General features: G+C 47.3%; 1 protein-coding gene across 4 annotated transcripts in view; it reads left to right on the plus strand.

Moving 5' to 3' along the window:
• LDLRAD3 (low density lipoprotein receptor class A domain containing 3) overlaps positions 1 to 22785 on the plus strand; it is a 270972-nt gene that overhangs the window by 75729 nt on the left and 172458 nt on the right. For all 4 annotated transcript variants that reach the window (XM_042233361.1, XM_060400058.1, XM_042233360.2 and 1 more), the window contains one exon: positions 2574 to 2720. In XM_042233361.1, coding sequence (XP_042089295.1) covers positions 2574 to 2720 — 147 coding nt within the window. The remainder of the gene's footprint in view (positions 1 to 2573; positions 2721 to 22785) is intronic.

The raw sequence follows: 22785 nt of genomic DNA on the forward strand, positions 1-22785 counted from the left end.
TTTTTCTGGCCCTGGAAATCTGTTTATCAGAACAAGATTTCACAGTCCCAGTGACTCTTCCAAGGGGCTTGCCTTCAAGAAGCTAGCTCTGCACTAGGAAGTGTCTAAGTGATTTCCAAACAAAACAGAATTGCAGCTACGTTCTAAGCCCTGAAGAGTTCCCTGTTTGTGGGGTGTGTGTGTTGGGGGGAGCCCAGAGCAGTTATTAGGAAACAGCTGGATGCGTAGGTCTTCAGTGTTACGCATCGAGTCTCTGGAGGGGATCCAGCACCTGGCTGTCCTTCTAGGCTTGTCTCCTAGGAGCCCCACTCCGGCATCTCGTGCCTCTGTCTGGAGATGGGCAGCTGGTTTCGCGACCATCTCAGGGTTGGTGGTGGCTTTCGCAAGCCTAGTCTTGAGAGGGGTTTTGATATGGAGGGTGGGCTCAGTGGACAGAACCCCGTGATTAGTGATATCTGGTTTGGGTGTAGAACGGGGGAAAGAGGGGGCACAGTACTTTCTCAGTTCCAGACCATCAGAGCCGTGTGGTTTTTCATTCCGTACTGTCTGTGCCCTGGGCTGAGCCTGTGTACTCTGATCTCTGCCATCTTCCTGTGGGCGCGAGGGGCCCTTGTGCTCCATTTCTGCGTCTGCCAGCGGACCTTGCAAATGCCACCTCTGTCCTATGACCTCTCTCTAATGCCTTGAATTTTGACTTTATCTTAAGAACATTGAGGAAACCCTTCAACGGCTTTTCAAAGTCGAGAAGTGTCAAGATCGATTTGCTCTTTGGAAAGGTCCCCCTGGCCACAGAGATGGGCTTGAGGGGAGGCAGGGGTCACTTGTGACAGGGGTCCTGGTGAGAGGGTGTGGTGGGTGGGCTGATGTCGTGGCTGTGGCAGTGGAGGCCGGCGTGCAGAACTTGGTGCCTGGCCCTCGTAGTGGGTGGCTGAGTGAGAAGGGGACAAGGAAGGTTTTTAGGAGCCCAGTGCAGGCTCTTAAGGCAGGATGAGGCCCCTCCCTATAGCTGCTCTTCTAGAATTCTTTGGTGAATTATAAAAGCTCGTTTTCAGTAGGGTGTTCCTGTACGTTGTTAATTCAGTGCAGCGGAGCAGGTGGTCTCTGAGGACTATCTGTGGCACCTGGGCGGATGTGGTACCCCTTGCCTACGGCTGTATCTTTTCCAATTTGCTGCCCGCTTGCTCCAGTTGTCAAGTGTTTTCAGTATTACCCCAGTAGTACCATAGCCACACAACAGGGTGACTGCCCATTTCTCCTTGAGGAAGTTAGGGAACACTTCCGAGGTAGAGTAACAAAGAAGTTCTATGCTAACAGGTGTGTTGGGATTTCCCGGGAGACCCCATGGGTTGAAGGGCATTCCAGGTAGAAATCAGGTCAAGGATGCAGGCATTAAAGAAGGTGTGCTGTCAGGGGGCTGGCATGAGAGCCTGTGGAAGAGCCTCGTGGGCCCTCTCTCCTCCCACTGCTCCACAAGAGTCTGGACTTCCTCTTAATACGGGGCTACTTAATACTAAAATTGTTAGTATTCCCTTGTGCCTTTCCAGCCTGGAGGATGGAGCCTAGCTTTCATCTCTGCATCTTTAGCACCTACCTAGTGGATGAATATGGTCATAAAGTTTCAATAAATGCCTATTGTAGATTCAGGAGGGAGTCCTGGAAGGACTGGTCCGTTTTTTGTTGTTTCTTTTTTTAACAACTCCTTTTCCCCTAAGACTGTTTTATTTCCAATGGCTCATGATCTTTCAGACTTTGATCACAGTGGCTCAGATGGCTCTGATTGATCAGTTCCTGGCTCCCTTGACAGTTGGCCTTCAGGGTCCGTAGGTGGATGAATTCAGCTCTCCTTGACCTTCCCTGTTTGCTTTCCAGCCCAAGAGTTGGCACTATGGGATGAGGGGCCTGCCATTCTATGACTGTGTTCAGTGGAGTTGAGTCTCAACCTTGAGGCTTGGTGCTAAATCTCTGGGAACTCTTGGCAAGCCTTCCAGGGACTTGGTACTCTTATGGGGCTAGAAGGCCTGCACTCAAGTTTCAGCCTGGCCTTTCCTCCCCGTGTGACCCCAGGCAGGTCGGTTTTGTGGGCTGGGGCTCCTATTTCCTATAGTGAAATTATCTCCCAGGATTCCTGTCGACTTGGCTGGAGTTCAGGGATTCTGTGATCATAGGGCTGCAGAGTCTGAGACCTGGAAGGAGCCTGCAGTTCCCATTGTTGGAGGCGCTGAGAGTCCCTCATTCACTTCTGTCTTGGAAAACTTTCTTTTTAGCCTCCGCCAATGACCAAAAGACAAATGTGTGCGTTTCATGACCAGTCTTCGACAAAGCAAGAAGTCTGTGAGCGTCTGTTGTGTGCCCAGCACCAGTGAAGGGCTTTTCTCATGTAGGCCTCACAGAATCCCCGGGGGTGGGGCAGATCATATGTCCATTTCACAGATGAGGAAACTGAGGCCCAGAGAGGCAACGTCACCCACTGGAAGTACCACATGCACTGCCTGTGTGGAGGAAGAGTTGTGGGGGCCCGGGCCTTTGGCACCTTGGCCATGACGTCTCACCGCCCTGTCCCTTTCCTCCCACAGAGAGCCAGCTGCTCCCCGGGAACAACTTTACCAACGAGTGCAACATTCCAGGCAACTTCATGTGCAGCAACGGGCGGTGCATCCCCGGTGCCTGGCAGTGCGACGGGCTGCCCGACTGCTTCGACAAGAGTGACGAGAAGGAGTGCCGTGAGTGGGCCTGCCCTTTGCTGGGGGTGCGGGCGGGGGGCCGTCCCGGGGTGTCAGTGGGGAGCTCCCCCCAGCCTGTGTGCTGCCAGTCACGGGGTTTGGGCCTCTGGCCGGCTGTCCTGCCTGCTCCACCTGTGACTCACTCGCAGAGCAGCCTGGTCAGTGCAGAAGCAGAGGTCTTGGTGTGGTGGGAGCCACAGCTTTGGGGGAGCAGGGAACCCTTTCACCAGGCTCTCCTCACCCCTGCCCTGGGGTCCTCTCACCGCCTTCCCCTCACTCATGGGATGCTGAGACTCCCAGAGGTTGAGCAGTTCAGGTGTCTCCTCACCAGCAAGCAGCCGACCTGGATTTGAACCCAGGGCTGCCTGACCCTGGGGCCCAGGCTGGAAACCACCTTGCATGTCTTCCACATTCTTGATGATTAGATGCACTGCAGCATCACCTCAGGTATCTGCCCTGGAGTTGGTACTGACTTTATGGTAATCTGCTTCCAAATGCCCTTTTCTCTGCCGACACCCGGGGCAGCATTTTCAGATGGGCACCACCAGGACCAGGGTCTTTTCTTGTCCTCCCCATCCGTCTCCCTTCTTTAGCCTCTTACCCATTTTGTACCCCAAATCTGCACGAGATTTGGGTCGGTGGTCATCTCCGAGAAAGAAGGCCCTGGGGGTGTGAGTTGAGGGGCCCCCAGAGAGTGGTGGGATCCTTCTCCCTGGTCGTAGAGCCTTATTTCTCTTCATTGCCAAAGCTGGGTGCTGCAGAGTGAGCTGGGCCGTGGCACGCTGGCTGGCAGGAAGCACACTGGGGCCAGTGCAGAGGCCCCGGGTTGTCCGGTGCCCGGGGACCACACAGCTGGACGTTGGCTCTTGGCTGTTTCCTGGGCTTTGGGCATCGGGCCACAGGGCCTCTCGCACAGGAGAACTCTGTGTTCTGGCTCTGAATCTGCTGTCTTTCTGGAAGCCAGCTGAGGAAATGATGATTATCTGAACTTTTCACATAGCTGTTACCAGGATTTGAGGCTCAGCCTGTTGACGTACAGGAAGTAGTGCTGGGTTTGAGGCCCCCTCCGAGGCCAGGCTCCCTCTCCCTCGTGACGTGCCCCCTCTGAGACTGGCCCCTCAGAGGTCTCCTTGGGTCTCTGATGCCTCCCCCGACTCTTCAGAGGAATTTTGGGAGCGGGTGGCTGAGAGTATGTTTTTTCGTGAGAGGTATTTCATCTTGTCTGTTGCAAGCGATTTCTTCTGAATAGACCACTCTACATAATGCATTTTTATTTTTACAGAGTTATATTTTTAAAAAAAGTATGAAGCCTGTTTCAGCCTTTTCTGTTTCTAGCCTGGCTTCAAAACTGCTGGAAATTGAATGTTTGTAATTTGAGGTTCAAATGAGACAGTATGTGTGAATCTTATAATCTGTCCAATTTTGAGCATTATTAAACATTCAGAATGTGAATGATCGTTTTTGGAATACAGTGTGTATTTGAGCTCCCATAAATACAGATTGTGTTTAGCTGAACTAGGAATATTCAGACCAGGACAAGTTTGTGACAGGATGCAGGATCAAGAGTTGAGACCTAAGTTTGATTCCCAGCTTTGTCAGTCGCAGCTGTGTGATCTTAATGTTCTCTGTGACATTCTCCGTCCTCTGCCAATCCAGTTCCATGATTTCAGAATTCATGCATAAACGGGAAGAGCTGGTGAAAAGAGAAATTAAAAAAGAGAGAAGATGGTGTGGGCAGCTGCTTGGCGAGGTTTGGTTTGGTTTGGAACAGGCTCGCCTTGGCTATTCTCCATTATTTTTTTTCTCCTTGTTTCCTACCCTTCACCCCCAAGTGCAGCAGAGACTTTATTGGCATTTATTTAGTCTTTTGATCAAAACATAATTTAAAAAACCATACACATAAACACAGGCATTCACAAAACCTTTCCTCCATTGCCCCTCTTTTTTTCTTTTAGTCTTTAAAGTATAAAAACAGAAGACCACTGGAAAGTTTAGACAACAGAGGGAAGGAAAAGAAGTCCCTAAAACAAATTCTCCTTGCAGTTCAGATTCCTTGTGTATTCCCTTCCAGTCCAGGACCTGAGGGTGTAAGACCTGGAGAAGGACTTTGTCCAAACTCCAACTCTCCTCCCCACCCCTCTCCCTACCATGCTGTGTGATTTTAGGAAAGCTACCAGAATGATCTAAAAGTTAGTCACTGGGAGGATTAAATGAGAATTCCTTAATCCTTCTGCTACCTCAATTCCCTCCTCTCAGAATGAGAGTAATCAGCCTTCCAAGTGGCATGTTGTTACTTTTTAATGGCTGTGAAGCACACAGTGCCGTGCCTGGATATAGTCAGCGACTTGTAAACTTTGAGAGTTCCTGGTCAGTCTGCACAGGGTATGGTTGTTGTCATGGGGCAGGTGATTGGGTGACTTGCTTTTCCTACACTTTATTTTAGAGAACTTTGGCACATTCCTACACATGTAGCACCTGTAATTGTTGTTTTGTGGGTTACCTACCCTTCCATCCAGTAGATACTCTGTAATAATTTCCCTGTTGTCGGATGTTTAAGTCTTTTTTGCTTTTTTACTTCTGCTGATCAAACTGTTTAGGGTCCATTAAGGAACTTATCCATACCCGGAGGACAGAAATACAGAATGGTTTCAGCCAGAGCCGGGATGGCCTGGGCCGAGGTCTCCAGGGTAGGTACCATTTGATCCATCCTTTCAGGGGCTCCCTAAGAGTGGTCGATTGAGAATCCATGTCACCTTCTTCTGTGTCTTGCTTAGAAGTTACAGGGTTCAATCTCTGATTCTTTGGAACAACCTGGTACTTACCAGGAGAATGAGGGCAGCTGGTGTTCTCACTGGGGAGAAGGGATTGCCTCTAATGCCCTGTGAAATAGCTTTGGCATTTAGAAGAGAATACACTTCATCAGGGAGTAGCCTTGCCCTTTCCAAAGGGTGAGAGAAGGGCCCGGAGAAGTGTGTACTGGAGGGTTACAAGGCAGAGAGCAGTTAATGCTGTATCCACAGCAGAGGAAAGATTTCTGTGAGACAGGAAGAAACTTTTTCATTTAAAGGTAATAATAAAAATTGGGGGAATGGGGAAGGAGAAAAAATAGCATCCCGCATAGTCTGTCCTCTTTCATAGATCACTATTAGCATCTTACAAGTTTGCATTTAGGCTTTTCTCAGTTGTAATCACCAGAGGTATACAATTTTATATTTTAATTTTTTCCCAGGTAACATTTTAACATTTTTCTATGTTTTTACGTGTAATTCTCTATCACTTTAAATGCTTAAACAGTCCATTCATTTGGTATAATGTAGTTTCAGTTCAGTCGCTCAGTCGTGTCCGTTATTTACCTATTATTTGGCATTCGCATCGTTTGCAGTTTTTCACTTAGAGAGAGTGTTCATGGTTGTGAAATGAGGGTTTATATGACTTTCCCCCTATTTTGAGAAATTTTCTTCAGCTTGATTCTCAGAAATGCAATGATTAGGTGAAAGGACGGGAGGTTTTTCTAACTCTTGATCAGACTGCCCGCTTGTCCTGCTAACGGTTTGCACCAGCTTGTTCTATCACTGGCAATATGTGTGACTTCTGGCTTTATTTTAGTCTTGGCAGCTTTGGGAAATATCTTAAAAAAAATAGCTTTTCTGGTTCGTTTAATATAGTTGAAAACAGTTACATATTTTCACTTTTTAAAATTATCTTAAGTGGTTGATTGTTTTCCCGTTCCCCTGTTTACCGGTTGTATTTCTGACCTTCTGAAATATTAATGGGCTAGAATAAATTTCCAACTAGGTTGAGTCATTGAATTTTCCACCTAAAGAGTTTTGAGAGTAGAGGCTCATTTGGGGATAGGCTGAGTGTATTTCTGTTCTTAGTTAGTGGAATGCCCTAAATGACTGTTTTATCCAGATAATTTTTCCTTGGAATAAAAGGGTATGTTTTAAAAAAACGTAAAGTTCCATGAAAGCCCTGGTTATGACAAGAGCAATGGCATGCCATTTCTTGAGCTTCCTCTGGGCTGCACTAGCCGGGCACTTTACCTTATATTAACATGGATTGTCCAAAGCCTGATGAGAAAGGCACTGTTGTTATCTCCAGTTGAGCAGACTGACCCATAGAGAGATGATGCAGAACTCGACGGCTGTTCCCAAGAGTAGGTCCTTATAACCTTTCTCTATCAGAGAGCACCAGTGGGTTCATTCAGTCTTTTGTACATGGATCCATGTTATTCTGCCGAACAGGATTCTACTGTATGGTATCACTACTGATCTACTTTTCAAGAAACTTAAGAAACATCAGTAATGTCTTCCTGTGGACAGGCATACCTTGGAGATGGTGTGGTTTCACTTCTAGACCATCTCAGTAAAGTGAGTCACACAAATTTTTTAGTTTCCCAGTGCATATGAAAGTTGGGTTCATACTATCCTGTAGGCTTCCCCGGTGGCTCAGTGGTAAGGAATTCACCTGCAATGCGGGAGACTCAAGAGACATAGGATCTCCTGGAGGAGGAAATGGAAACACACTCTAGGATTCTTGCCAGGAAAATCCCGTGGAAAGAGGAGCCTAGTGGGCTGCAGTCTATAGGGTCGCAAAGAGTCGAACACAACGGAGCAACTGAACGGCAGCAGCTGCAGTAGTCTATTAAGTATGCGATAGAATGATGTCTAAAAATAATGTACATATTTTAATTAAAAAATTAAAATTGCTTTAAACTACTAACCATCATCTGAGCCTTCAGAGAGTTGTAATCTTTTTGCTGGTGAAGCATCTTCCCTTGGTTGTTGATGGCTGCTGACTGATTGGAGCTGTGATTGCTGAAGGTTGAGATGGTTTTGGCAATTTCTTAAAATAAGAAACAGTGAAGTTTGCTGCATTGATTGACTTTTTCATGGGCAGTTTCTCTGTAGTGGCAGTACTGTTGCTAGCATTTGATGTATAGAGCTTCTTTTAAAAGTGGACTCAATCCTATCAAACCCTACTGCTGCTTCTTATCAGCTAAGTTTATGTAATGTCCTAAGGCCTTTGTCGTCATTCAACAATCTTCACAGCATCTTCACCAAGTACAGATTCCATCTCAAGAGACCACTTTCTTTGCTCATCCATAAGAAGCAACTCCTTACCCATTACAGTTTTATCATAAGATTTGCAGCAGTTCGGTCACATCTTCAGGCTCTGATTCTAATTTCTAGATCTCTTGATACGTCCACCACATCTGCATTTACTTCCTCCACTGAAGTCTTGACCCCCTTAAGGTCATCCGTGAGAGTTGGAATCAACTTCTTTCAAACTCCTGTTAATGTTTATATGTTGACTTTTTCCCTTGAATCACAAATACTCTTAATGGAATCTAGACAGGTGAATCCTTCCAGACGTTTTTCAATTTACTTATACCAGATCCATCAGAAGAATCACTGTCTTGGGCAGTTTTAGCCTTATGAAATGTATTTCTTAAAGAACAAGACTCGAAAGTCGAAATGACTCCTTGATCCGCGGGCTGCAGATTGGATGTTAGCAGGTGTGAAAACAACATAGACCTCATTGTTCATCACCATCAGAGCTCTTGACTCACCGCATGTGTTGTCAGTGAGCAGTAATGTTTTGAAAGGAATCTTTATTTCTGAGCAGTATGTCTCAACAGTTGTTTTAAAATATTTAGTAAACAAAGTTGTCAACAAATATGCTGTCATCCAGGCTTTGTTGTTTCATCGACAGAGTGCAGATAGAGTAGATTTAGCATTGTTCTTAAGGGCCCTAGAATTTTTAACGGCAAATGGTAAACGTAAAGTCATCAGCTCTTTAGACCTCTAACAAGAGAGTTAACCTGTCTATGAAGCTTTGAAGCCAGGCATTGACTTCTCCTCTGCAGCTATGAAAAGTCCTAGATGGCCTCTTCTTATAAATGGTTGTTTTGTCTATATTGAAATTTTATAGTCACCTTTATTCATTATCTGGACTGGATCTTCTGGATAACTTCCTGGAGCTACTACATCAGTACTTACTGTTTCACCTTGCACTTCTGTTATAGAGAGAGCTTCTTTCCTTAAGCCTCATGAACCAGCCTCTCCTGGCTTCAGACTCCTCTTCTGCAGCTTCCTCACCTCTCTCAGCCTTCGTGGAATTGAGGAGAGTTAGGACTGGACTCTGGATTGGGCTTTGGCTTAAGGGAATGTTGTGGCTGGTTGGGTCTTCTGTCCAGATCGCTACAACTTTCTGCATATCAGCAATAAAGCTGTTTGCCTCTTTTATCATTTGTGTGTTCACTGGAGCAGCACTTTTAATTTCCTTCAAGAACTTTTCCATAGTTTGGCTAATTGTTCAGCACCAGAGGCCTAGCTTTTGGTCTTTGTTGAAAGACCGAGTTCCTTCCTCACCGAGTATAATCATCAGTTCTAGGTTTTTGTTTAAAGTGAGAGATTAGTGACTCTCCCTTTCACTTGGACACTTCGAGGTCATTATAAGGTTACTATTTAACCTAATTTTAATGTTGTGTTTCAGGGAATAGGGAGCCTGAGGGTGAGGGAGAGAGATGGGGGAAAGGCCAGTTGGTCTGTGGAACAGTCAGAACACATACATTTATCAATTGAGTTTGCCATCCTACCTGGGCATGGTTCCCGGAGCCCCAAGACAGTGACAGCAGTAACATCGAGGATCACTGATAACAGATCAACATAGTAAACACAATAATAATGAAAATGTCACCCCCGACATGTGACACAGAGACACAAAGTAAACCAACGTGGTTGGGAAAATGGCTTGACACAGGGTTGCCACAAACCTTCAATTTGTGAAAAACGAAACAAAACCAAACCTCAGTATCTGCAAGGGGCAATAAAGTGAAATGCAATAAGGCGAGGTATGCTTGTAAATGATTTCTAAAATGGCAATTAGTCTGTGAATCTCTGAAAGAAGAAACTACTTTATTACTGCCCCTTGCCATAATAATAAAGCAGAAGTCCAAATTTCGAGAACATACATGTGACTTGAAACCAAGAGCCTTCAGATCTCCCGCCAGCTTTGTGCTGGAGGGCAGCTGCCATTTCTCTGTGTTCTAACCAAGTAGGGGAGAGATCTTAAGATCCGGGTCACAAGGTGGTTCATTTGCTTTTTTGAAAAATCATATTGATCACTATCTTTGAGGCATGTGCAGACTTTTAAAATCTCAGGCCCTGTGTGTGTGTGTGTGTGTGTGTGTGTGTTAGCAGGGATGGGGATGGGGATAAATTCAAGAATCTTGTCAAATGATAAAATTTTAATGAAACTCCAAATCCAGAGATTTAGAAAAGTAGGTCCAAAAATGGAATTTGAGTTTTCTTTGCTTGTAGTGTTCCCAACCATTTCTTGAGCATGACTTTTACTCGGTTGGGTGTGATGGCAGAAACCTAGGAGAAGGGGTTGAGAGGGCAAGTTTGAAATAATGATCACCAAGAAATGTCAAAAGGGAGGAAAGCCCAGTCAGAAATTCTTCCTTTCCTTTTCAGGTCTTTCTCATCATCTGACTCTAGGTGGTGCCACATATAATGTTTTCTGTTAAACCTGGTGATCCAGGGCAAGCGGAGATGAGAGGGAAAAATCTGGATTCTGAGTCATTCTTGCCAAACCAGCAGTAATTCAGCTGCTTTACCAGGGCTCCTCCTGCTTGGGTCCATGCAGAATGTCCCGGGAAATCAGGCAGTTTCCGTGGGATGGGTACAGCTCGCTTCTTCATCTCTCAGCCTGCTCTGTCTTTTCCTAGAGAAGGGGGTGGTGACATGCTGTGACCTGGGAGGTAGCCCGGCAGTGCCTGGGGAGGTGCAGCTGTAGTGGGGTCTAGTCCTCCCCTTCAGCCGTGTAGAGAGCACAGCCGGCACAACACTGCTGTGGTCCAGTTGTGTCCCCATCCCCACCACCAAGTTCATGTGCTGAAGTCCTATAACCCCAATGCCTCACAATGTGACCTGGCCAGAAAAAAGAACCAAATGTTGCCATTTTCAGCAACATGGATGGACTTGGAGCGCGTTATGCTATGTGAACTAAGAGAAAGATAAATACTCTATGATATCACTAATATGTGGACTCTAAAAAAATACAACGAACTAGTGAATATAGCAAAAAAGAAGCAGACTCACAGAAAAAGCTAGTGGTTACCAGTGAGCTGGGGGTGCTGCTTCTGCTGCTGCTGAGTTGCTGCAGTCGTGTCTGACTCTGTGCGACCCCGTAGACGGCAGCCCACCAGCCTCCGCTGTCCCTGGGGTTCTCCAGGCAAGAACACTGGAGTGGGTTGCCATTTTCTTCTCCAATGCATGCATGCATGCTAAATTGCTTCAGTCGTGTCTGACTCTGTGCGACCCCATAGACCAGGCTCCTCTGTCCACAGGGTTCTCTAGGCAAGAATACTGGAGTGGGTTGCCATTTCCTTCTCTGGGAGTGGGGATGGGAGACAGTAATATAAGGGGGAGGAGGCGTAAAATGTACAAATGATTAGGTTCAAAATAAGCAACAAGGATATATTGTACAACACGTGGAATACCACCAATATTTTCTAATAACTATAAATGGAGTATAACCGTTAGAAATTGTGAATTGCTATATTGTACACCTATAACATAATACTGTACATCAACTATACTTCAATTAAAAAATGTATTAAAAAGGGACTTCCCTGGTGGTCCAGTGTTTAAGAGTCTGCCTCCAGTACAGGGGACACCAATCTGATACCTGATCAGGGAACTAAGATCCCACATGAGGCGGAGCAGCTAAGCCTCTGCACCCACTCTGTAGAGTCCTCGAGCCGCAACTACTGCCCGAACTCGTCAACAAGAGAAGCCACTGCGATGAGAAGCCTGTGCGCCACAGCCAGAGCGGCCCCCACAGAGCCCACACACAGCGACAAAGACCCAGTGCAGCCAAAAATTATAAATAAATTTTTAAGAAAAAATATATTAAAAAAATTTAAATAGCATGAAGAAGCAAAACGAACACGACCTTATTTGGACATAAGACCTTTATAAAAGTAATCAGGTTAAACTGAGGTCATTATATATAATTATAATTATAAAAAGTTGCTCAGTCGTGCCCAACTCTTGGCGACCCCATGGACTGCAGCCCACCAGGCTCCTCCGGCCATGGGATTTTCCAGGCAAGAGCACTGGAGTGGGGTGCCATTGCCTTCTCTGAGAGTGGGCCATATCCAATATGCCCTTATAAAAAGGTGGAGTTTGAATACCAAGAGCCATATAGAGGGAAGACGATGGGAAGACAGAGAGAGAGGGTGGCTGTTTATAAGCCAAGGAGAGAGGCCCCAAACAGCCTTCCTCACAGCCATCAGAAGGAGCCAGCCCCCCCGACACCAGGGTGTAACTCATGGCCTCCCGAGCTGGGAGACAACACGTGTCTGTTGTCAGAGCCACCAGGCTCTTGTCCTTTGTTATGACACTCCTTGCAAACTAACCCAGCCATCTACCCATCTCTTGTTTTTTTTTAAAAAGTGTTACATAGTGAGTGGCAGCTGTCCTACAGCTGTGTAACGGGATGACATTCGCAGACATCCTGCTTCTATTTTTTTTAAAACAATGTGAAAGTAAAGATCTTACTATTATAGGTTCAATTATGTTCCTGCCAAAGACATGTTGTAGTCCTCACCCCCAGAACCTCCAAATGTGACCTTATATGAAATTGGGATGATGGGGGTGTAATTAGTTAAGATAAGGTCACACTGGAGTCTGGTGGGCTTTTAATCCGATGTGACTGATGTCCTTGTGAGAAGTGCCATGAGGATATGAGGGAAGAAGGCCGCTTGACAGCAGAGGCAGAGATGGGAGTGGTGTGGCTGCAAGAGAAGGAACGCGGAGAATTGACAGCTGCCCCCAGGAGCTGAGAGGAGGCGGGGAGAGAGTCCACCATGAGTCTCAGCGGGAGCGGGGCCCTGCTGACACCTTGACTGTGGATTTCTGGCCTCCAGAAATGTGAGAGAATAAATTTCCGTTGCTCAGAGCCCCTCAGTGTGTAGTACTCTGTTGTTGCAGCCCGAGGCATCTAATACCATCCTTCCCAGGGACAAGTCAAGCCATTTGGGCTGCTGGGGGCCTGCCCAGCCCAGTAGGTGTGGGCCTACTGGTGTCAGCCCCCCTGCGACTTGCCTTGGCCTCTCTGAGAGCCTCACTCTTCTTTCTGGTGCAACTCACCACCTTGTCACACAATCAAGGCAACCCTTTTTCCTCCAGGTCGTATAGCTGGGAAGCCATTGTTAAATGCTGAATTTCGAAGGCCTTCTGAAGACCTCGATCTTCAGAAAGCGGGAGTCTAGAGAATAGTTCTGTGGTTAATTCTCTGTCCCTGAAATGCTTCAGAATGAAAACTCAAGTTCCTCTCCAGCACTCATGGCACAGAAGGAATCCAGGACCCGTGTGTGTTAATGTTGCCCTTTTTCTAACTTAGCCGTTTTTGTTTGTTTGTGTGTTCGTGTAGAAACATCTCAGATCGTTTCAGGCATGGCTGCCACTTCACTTGGCTTCTTTCCTCTCAAACGTGAGGCCGTAAATCCTATGGTTAAAAGGAGGGGCTTTGGAGGCCAGGGCTTCTCGGATGGCTCAGTGGTAAAGAATCTGCCTGCCAATGCAGGAGATCCTGGAGATGTGGGTTCCATCCCTAGATTGGGAAGATCCCCTAGAAGAGGAAATGGCAACCCACTCCAGTATTCTTGCCTGGCAAATTCCATGGACAGAGGAGCCTGGCAGCTATAGTCCATGGGATCACAGAGTCAGACGACTGAGCACACACTCACACACACACACACACACACACACATTAGTGTTTGGCCTCCGTTTATGGCCTTGGAGGCTCTGGCCACTGACTTACCTTCCGCTATAGCAATTTCCTCATCCGTATAATGTGGATAATAACCCAGGGGTGATAGTTGAAACGTTTAATAGACGGTGTGTCCAGGCCATAATCCAAGTTAGAAACAGAGTGGAGATCAGCACAGCTGACCTCAGGGCGTTGCTGTCACTCTTGAATGAGCTAACGTACGTGAGGCTCGGAGCTGGGGTTCTGGGCCCCGGTAACATGTTCAGTAAGTGCTAATGGACATTATTCCCTCATGAGTGCCAGTGACACGATCCTCAAGCCCAAGTCTGCAGTGACATTCCTGGCCCTGCCGTGCTAAACATCCAGCCCATCCCTTGCCCCTCTCCCCCAGAGCTGCCCACCCCGTCTCTTCCCGCCTTCGCTTAGGAGCCGTGGAAACCCCTTCAAGACTCTGCCTCCAGAGAGTCTTAAACACACAGTCATCAGCTCTTTCTAGAAATTCTCTCTAGCTTTGTGCTCCAGGGGGCAAACCAGACAAGGAAGCCCCGGTACAGGAGAAGGAACCAAATCTTTGAGGACCTGAGGTGGGCCGGGCAGGCTCACTGGGTCACAGGGAGAGGGACCGGACAGAGCTCTCTTGCGTTCAGTTGGGAACTCGTGTCTTCACGGCCCTGCACTTGGCCCCCACCCGCCAGAGTGCTCCCAGCTCTGCCCGAGTGCCGCACAATTAAGCACCTAAGTGGATTTTGATGACGGCATTTTGCGGCTCCACTTCAACAGCTTTCTGAAGTCTCTGCCTTCACTCCTGTTGGCCTGAAACCCGCACCACCTCCCTGCAGCCGCCAAGGTCTAGGACTCCTAGAGGTCACATCCTTCCAGGCCCTCCCTCCCCGTCCGGACGTGCGCTTTGTGCCTGATGCCAGTCGTGCTCTCCAGATGTTGGGATGGCGGTATAAATTCCCAGCTGGCCAGTCAGCTACTTAGGGACAGCTTCCCGCTTGTCAGGCTACACTTGACCTTAACACGAATTGACCATATGCTAACATTTCTAAAAGGGCCCTGGTTGCTGTTTGAAGAAGCCAGCAATTTTACAGTAGGTGGAGACATACGAAAGTGCTCCAAAACTCCCTGGATATTTCAGTTGCCTGGGGCTACTCAAACAAAATATCACAAACCCATGACTTGAAAGAACAGAAATGTATTCTCTCCCAGGTCAGGAAGCTGAGTGTCCAGAATCAAGATGTCCACAGGGCTGTGTTCTCTTGGGAGGTTCTAGGGGCAGGTCCTTCCTTGTTTCATCACTAAATCCCTTGGCATCTTTGATCTGCACGGGATGTGGATGAAACATCGTGTGGTTGTTTGCCCTGTGCACGTGTGTTCTGTGACCAAATTTCCCTTTGCTTAAAAAGGACATCCATCGTTGGCTTGGGGTCACCCCTCGTCCAGAGTGACGTCATCTTAACTTGATTATATATACTGCACAGACTCTTTTTCCAAATAAGGTTCCATTCTGGAATTCTAGAACATTAGTCACATACCATACCAGGTACATGTTGACAAGGCAGAGTATGCAGTGGCCAGCGCCCGCAGGACCAGGCCTGAGCACTCAGCCCCCTGTGTGCTGTGTGCTGGATGAGTTTTCACTGCATCCCCTTGGGGTCATTTGATGTTATTGTTTTACTCTTCCCTCTTTATTTGGTGGTCATGGAACAGGAGGGCTTCTCAGGTGGCTCAGTAGTAAAGACCCCACATGCCAAGGCAGGAAACACAGGTTTGATCCCTGGGTTGGGAAGATCCCCTGGAAAAGGAAATGGCAACCCACTCTGGTATTCTTGCTTGAAAAATCCCATGGACAGAGGAACCTGTCAGGCTTCAATCCATGGGGTTGCAAAGAGTCAGACACAAGTGAGTGATCGAAAAACACATGCTTACATGAAACAGGACCGGGAGTGACAATAGAACAGGAGTAGGAGGAAAGCCTGGGAGAGTGCTTTATATGAGAAAGTAAATATTTTTTGAGTCAATTATAGAAGTAGTCTTACTTATGTGAGATATCTTTGCTTGGCTACTTCCATGATTAAAAAAAAAAAAAAATTACTCTGAACTCTAGGTAATGTATATGGCAGCCTGTGAAAGTCCTGTGCCTTTAAAAGCCACTGGGGTGGGAGGTGCTGTAACTAAACTGATGCCTGGAGCTCTCTGTCTTCCAGTCCACCTGGGAGAAAGCTGGGAGCGCTCCCAGACAGACTGGACTGTAGGCAGCCCTTCTGTCCCTGTACAAGGATGTGAAAAACAGGAGTTAGTTGCCAATGTTTCTAAATCAGAAGCTTGCACATAAAAATTGGGGTTATCAGGTTTTCTTGGAAAATTAGATTTAGTGTTAGGGTACTCTGCACTCAGAGAACCTTGTTTCCTCTCTGCGTCTATGGTCTGTGGTTCATTTCACCATCTTGCTCATTGGAAGTTCATCAGTGCTTCTTTAATCCTAAGACACACATCTTTTTACATTTTCAGGTCTCTGAATGTGAGACACCTTTTATAATCAATGGAGTAAGAAAACATGTGTCCTGGTTTCATTGACAGAGTACTCTTTCTTTCCCAGTTGTATGTAAATTATGGCATGCCTTATAATTGGTGGTGTCTTAGACTCAATGAAATTGAATTCATTTTCTCTGGCTTGTTGGCATATGGTGTTTCAACCAAAGGTGCTGACATTTCCAAACAGATAAACATACCACGTGTATGTGTTTCCTTGGGGTGCTTGCTGTGCTTGGAGCAGTGCAGAGTGGGAGGGGCCTGGCTTTGGGGCCACAGGGCCTCGGCTGAATCCTGGCTTTGTCACGTGTGGGCAGTGGGCCCTGGGCAAGATGCTCAGCCTCCGTTTCCTCAAATCCCATGGCATTTTTAGGAGGATTAAATGAACTTGAAAAGTCTTCAAACTGCTGCTGGTATGAAATAAGTGCTCAGTAAACTAGCTGTGCTCTTATTGTCAGTGTGGAGTCACATTTCTGGCTTAGATCCCAGCTCTGGCCCTGGCTAGTCATTTTGCTTCTGGAGCCTTAGTTTCTCCATCTGTAAAATGGGAGCAGGTCTCGAAAGGGGGAGGGGTATGAGAGTCAGACATTCGAGTGCTGATGTCTGGTGCATTGTGAAAGTGAAAGTGAAGTCGTTCAGTCGTGTTCGACTCTTTGTGACCCCATGGACTGTAGCCCACCAGGCTCCTCAGTCCATGGAATTTTCCAGGCAAGAGTACTGGAGTGGGTTGCCATTTCCTTCTCCAGGGGATCTTCCCAGCCCAGCAGGCACTTAATAAAATACGCTTTCCCATCATCTGCCTTCCTCAGCCATGCGTGTGCCCTGAAAGGGAGAGTCTTCAGGATTGCCAGAGAATTTTTGATCCAGGTTCCCTGGAGCTCCTTCAGTCGTCAAAGAAGGGCTGGAAGATGCTTGCTAGCATCTACTTTCTAACAGGTTCTCTAAACTAAGGAAGGTGGGCTGTTCTATTTCAGAGATACTGGGAATATTCAGGGTGGCAGCACATTAGTCACAGAGAGCATTTTCAGAAGACAGAACCCAGAGACCCCGCAAGGCCCTGTTTTGAGATGTGTGCTGCATGGCAGCCGAAGATGGGGGAAATGAAAGTTGCTCAGTCATGTTCGACTCTTTGCGACCCCGTGGACTGTAGCCTACCAGGCTCCTCTGTCCGTGGAATTCTTCAGGCAAGAACACTCGAGTGGATAGCTGTTCCCTCCTCTGGGAGATGTTCCTGGCCCAGAGATAGAACCCAGGTCTCCTGCATTGCAGGCAGATTCTCTACTGTCTGCACCACCAAGGAAGCCTGTGCCACCTTCAGTGATCTCAAGTCCCCATTGTACCCTCAAAAGCTGAGAGGAATAAGACTGTCTACCAGAGGTCCTGGTTACTCTTTGCTGGGATCTGCCACAGGAGACTCTCTGGTTAGGGGATGTTGAGTCAGGTCTGTTGAGGTAAGATGTCCTGGAGCCTAAAGAAAGACTGGGAGGAATTTGTCCAATTTAGCATCTTCCTAGGTTAGAGGAACTTTTTCATTACTGAAGTCATGAAAGCTTCCAGTTCTTAAAAAGTTTTATTATTTAGTTAAGTCTCCCCCCTCCCCCCACCTCGTATCCCTGCTGGTGTCCTTCTGATCCTCTTCTCAGGGTGCCAGGGAGGCGCCAGCAGTTCTGTCTGCCAGAACCCCCACCAGCTCCACCTGGTTCCCTTGGTTCCTCCCAGGTGATGGCAGCTGCCGTTCAGGATCTGCCACCGCTTTCTCGGTAACCGCCAATTTAAATACCAATACTGTCGCCAGCTGAGAAGTTAGTGACATGGAGTCATGCTAAAGTCATGTTTCAAATCAACTCTTTTGCACAAATATCAGCTTCACTCCTTCTCACCAGTCCTCCCCGCCGCTTCCAGAGAACTCTGTTATTACAGCGCTGCAGGCTGCCTCTTCCTGCCTGCACAGAGAGAATCTCGATGAGGAGCCTGAGCTGGGAAGGTTTGTGTTCCTGTGTCACTGAATATGTGGGGCCAGGTTGCCTGGGCCCTGTCATTCAGGCGGTGCTCTCACTGCCAGGACTTGGCTAGAGCTGCAAGATGTCGTCAGTGGTAACAGGCTCCATAATTGCTAATAAAATTTTAATGGCTGCAAAATCACAGAACATCAAAAAAATTTTTTTTTCCCTGGCACATCCAGACAAATCTTGCTGATCCAAGGGAGACTGTGACTGTGCGGTCTTTTTATTTTTGTTTTTAATGCAGACTTGCACTTTCATCTGCGATACAGCTAGTTTGCAGTTGCGTAATGGCTTAAAAAAAATTAAGAGACAGATGAAAAAGTAATAATTAAAAGAAGAGGATATGGTGCATTCTTGTAATTCAAATACGTGACTGGAATGGTTCGTTTACTAGTAACATTCAAAGACTAGCTTCAGGATGGTTTGAAGTGAAGTCGTTCAGTCATGTCTGACTCGTAGCGACCCCGTGGACTGCAGCCTACCAAGCTCCTCCATCCATGGGATTTTCCAGGCAAGAGTATTGGAGTGGGTTGCCATTCCCTTCTCCAGGAAATCTTCCCGACCCAGGGATCGAACCTGGGTCTCCCACAATGTAGACAGACGCTTTACCATCTGAGCCACAGAGTAGGAGAAAAAGGGGGCAGAAAATCTTTGAGGTCAGAAGGTAACTGCACCCCTCATAAAAAAGCATTTCAAGAACTTTTGGATTCTGACATCATTACAACTGTGTCCTTTGTTAAGATCCCAAAAGAGGAAGCCCATAAAATGTAGGAAATGTCTTAGGGCTAAAAGGGCTGTCAGGTTTTCTAGATTCAATAGTTGGAAGGCAAGGGACTGAAACAGGTTACAGGGCTCACGGGGTAGGCAGGTCTCTGTACACCTGCCCTGCCAGTCAGTGGAGGATGGCCCTGGAGAGGTACAGCTTTAGCCTGAATACGGCCACAGGATCGGGGTGAGGGGGTGGGTGCAGAAGCCCCAATCAGTCGTGCTCGTAGCCCTGGAGAGCTGGTGATGCGTTTTCCTGATCCCCACAGCCACTGATGAGCCATGTTTGTGAATTGACGAATTTGCTGAACAAGCATCTATACAGCACCTACTGTACGCTCGGCACTTGCTGGCACAGGGCAGGAGGTGGCAGGGGGGAGGGGGGATGATGAACAAGGACATTCCTATCCTAGGAGAGGATGAAGTCAGCTGAGGTCACACTCCACTGAACAGAGTGTGACACACGCTGGGAAAAGGGGTGTATCCTGGGTGCTGGGATCCCGCAGGAGGGTCCCTCATCTCACCTGGCGCATCCAGGGAGTGTTCTGGGGGAAGCCGCTGTCTAAGCTGAGACTGGAAGGGGAAGGATGAGTTAGCCCAGTAAGAGGTGGAGGTTCTTGCAGGGAAGGGAAAAGCCTAGCAGGTTTGAGAGAGGGGGCTGGCTAATCTGGTCTGCCCATGGTAATGCTGTGGCTGGTGGGGAGGAGGAGCAACTTTCAGGGGTGTTCAGAGAAGTGTATGGTGGGGGGCAATCGTGTGGGGCCTTGAGGACATTGGCTGTGTGCCTAGTGGTCAAGGGCCTGATGAGTTGGTCACATCAAGCCCTAACGCTTCCTGCTGTGTGACCCTGGGCAAATTATTTAACATCTCTGTCCTTCAGGTGCCACATCTGTAAAATGGGTCAGAGGAATTCTGTTTTACAAGATTATAAAGATTAGCCATCTGTAAAGCTCTTGGAACCATACTTGTTGCTCAGCATGTTCCACAAACGTCACTTATTGTTCTTGCTAACATTCCATGCTTTAAATTCTCCTGCGCCAAAGTCCTGGTGGGACCGTCCTCAGTCCTTGCCAGCTGTCATCAGTCACCAGACTTATCAGGACGACGTGACTAACACATTTTCTGGGTGAATGAAGGAGACGTTGTAGGGTTATCTCCGTGGCTCAGCAGGAAGCTGCTCCATGTATACTAACAAGAACAAACGATGAAGAAAGGAACCTCAGCAGCTAGTTTTTCTTGAGTTTCTCTTGAACAACAGTTGAAGGAGGCTTTAAGCTGTTTCCCATGGGAGGTCCTGGTCTCTTAGGGACAGACCTTAACCAGTGTCTCCTAAAGTGTGCATGGTAAGTTACTTGACACATGGCTTATGTAGATTTGGGGACCACTCAAAACCCACTGAAACAGAATCTCTGAGATTGAGGCCCCAGCATCTTTATCTTCCCTGGCAGCCCAGGTGGGTCTTGTACCCACGACTTGAGATGTTCTTGTCCTACGATTTATTGAACAGTCTCAGGAAGGGGGCAGTTACTTAGGATAAGTCCTGTCCTGTCAGCCTCTTTCCGTGTCAAGGGAGAGGGGGATACCCAGAGAGCATCCCTCCTGAGAGGCCCAGACAGATGAGGAGCGTCCCAACTAGTGTGTTGGCTTCAAGAGCAAAACGTTCTAAACAGAGAGCTCTGAGTGACGTGATGGTGGCGTGGTTAGTACTCTCTTTTACTTTTGAGAGGCGTTCACGCATCTTGTCTCCTAAAGAAAGCAGATGGATGGCTCATGCTATCCCAGTTCTACCCATGAAAGAAAATGACTCTTATCTGGGCCAGAAATGAAATTTTGAGCAAGAGGAAATCTCAGCAAGGAACACCAACAAGATTAAATCCCCGTTAACAGTGGATGACTCTGAGAGGCGGGATGATGGATAATTGCTCTTTCCCAACTTTTTATTACTTCTGCATGGGAGGCAGAAGTGCTGAGATTCAGAGCACACAGGCCAGGCACAAACCTGCTGGGGTTTTTCCTGGGTCCTCTGTACCCTGGGAAAGTTATTGAGGTTCTCTGTCCCTCAGTTTCCTCATCTGTAAAATGAGGAATAATAAACTAGTATCCACCTCAGCAGGAAAGAACCTGTCTGCCAGTGCAGGAGACATAGGTTTGATCCCTGGGTTGGGAAGATCCCCAGGAGGAGGAAATACCAACCTGCTCGAGTATTCTTGCCTGGGAAGTCCATGGACAGAGGAGCCTGGAGGGCTACAGTCCATGAGGTCACAGAGAGCTGGACACGACTGTGACTGAACGTGTAGACACATCGACCTCGTAGACTGCTTGTGCATTTTTTCCAGGAATTTCATTGTTGGCTCTCCTTAGCATGTTTTTCTTCTTTCTTCCAAGTTAGATTACATCTGATCTACAATGTTGAACACTCATCAGCTATCATCTCTAGGATGGCTTGTAATTGTTTTTTGAGAGATATTCCTCTGGTGCTATAATTTTTAAATCTATTTTATTTATTAGTTTTACATTAATTTTTATTGGTGCCTAGTTGATTTACAATGTTGTGTTAGTTTCTCCTGTACATAAAAATGAATCAGCTACACATCTGTCCACTCGCTTTTGGACTTCCTTCCCACTTAGGTCTCCACAACGCATTAAGTAGAGTTCCCTGTGCTATACGTATGTCATCATTAGTTATCTAGTTTATGCACGCTGTTAATAGTGTAAATGTGTTAATCCCAACTTTAAATGTATTTATACCTGTTAAGTAGGCTTCCCTGGTGGCTCAGACGGTAAAGTGTCTGTCTACAATGCAGGAGACCCGGGTTCGATCCCTGGGTGTTTAGATTGAGCCTGATATTTCCTAAGCTTTTGAGAAAAATTAGCCATTATTATTAATCTTTACATACATGCAATAAGAGGTTTTGAGTGATTTAAAAAAAGTGTATGAAGAGCAAAGCTGCCTGGGTCATGCTGCTGCTGCTGCTGCTGCTTCTAAGTCACTTCAGTCCTGTCCGACTCTGGGCGACCCCATAGACGGCAGCCCACCAGGCTCCCCTGTCCCTGGGATTCTCCAGGCAAGAACGCTGGAATGGGTTCATTTCCTTCTCCAATGCATGAAAGTGAAAAGCGAAAGTGAAGTCGCTCAGTCGTGTCCGACTCTTAGCGACCCCATGGACTGTAGCCCACCAGGCTCCTCCGTCCATGGGATTTTCCAGGCAAGAGTACTGCAGTGGGGTGCCTTCCTGGGTCATAGAAGCTTACATATGAAGGGTCCAGAAACTCTGCTTAAGACCGATAGGGATTTGTGAGGGTCCAGGTCTCTAGTTTGGGTCTCATTTTTTCATCTCTATAGCGAGGGGTGAGACTGCCATCACCTTGTCAGCCTGTGCTTCTCAGAGTGCCAGGGTTAGTGCCCCAGAGGGAGAGGGGAGAGCCGGGGAGCAAAGGGACCTTTGGACCGGGGCCCTTCTCTCTCTGAAAGCAAAGCAGCTATACTTCTCCCTGTCTCTCTCTCTGTTTAAATATCTGGTGGGCTTTGAATAAGATTTCATTTTCACAGTGGGTCTGTGTTGGGCAGACAACAAGAGTTGAATCCCACAGGACCAGATCCTGAAAAAGCCACCTCCCTGCTTTTCATCCCGGCCCTGACATCTGTGATTCCAGAGGCAGCATGGTAATTATCCCTTTCCAGAACAAAGTTCACTTCCAATGATCATAGCATGGGATTCTTGGAAATTTATTTCTTCTAATGAGCCCAGATCTGCTTTCTGGAACTCTTTAACGGTAGGTGAGTGAGTCCCTCTGCCTGTCCAGGAGAGGATGTGAGGATGTGGTTAGAGTGCTTTCGTGCAGAGGATGGTTCATGCCAGGGACGCTGCTTCTCTGAGAATCAGAGGTGACTGGTGAGCATCAGCTTGCGACAGCAGAACTGACCTGTCCTCGGTTGCATTCAGTTCCCAGGCGATCTCTCTTCAGGGCTCTTGACC

This window comes from Ovis aries, chromosome 15 (genome assembly GCF_016772045.2).
Source record: "Ovis aries strain OAR_USU_Benz2616 breed Rambouillet chromosome 15, ARS-UI_Ramb_v3.0, whole genome shotgun sequence".
Lineage (NCBI taxonomy): Eukaryota > Metazoa > Chordata > Mammalia > Artiodactyla > Bovidae > Ovis > Ovis aries.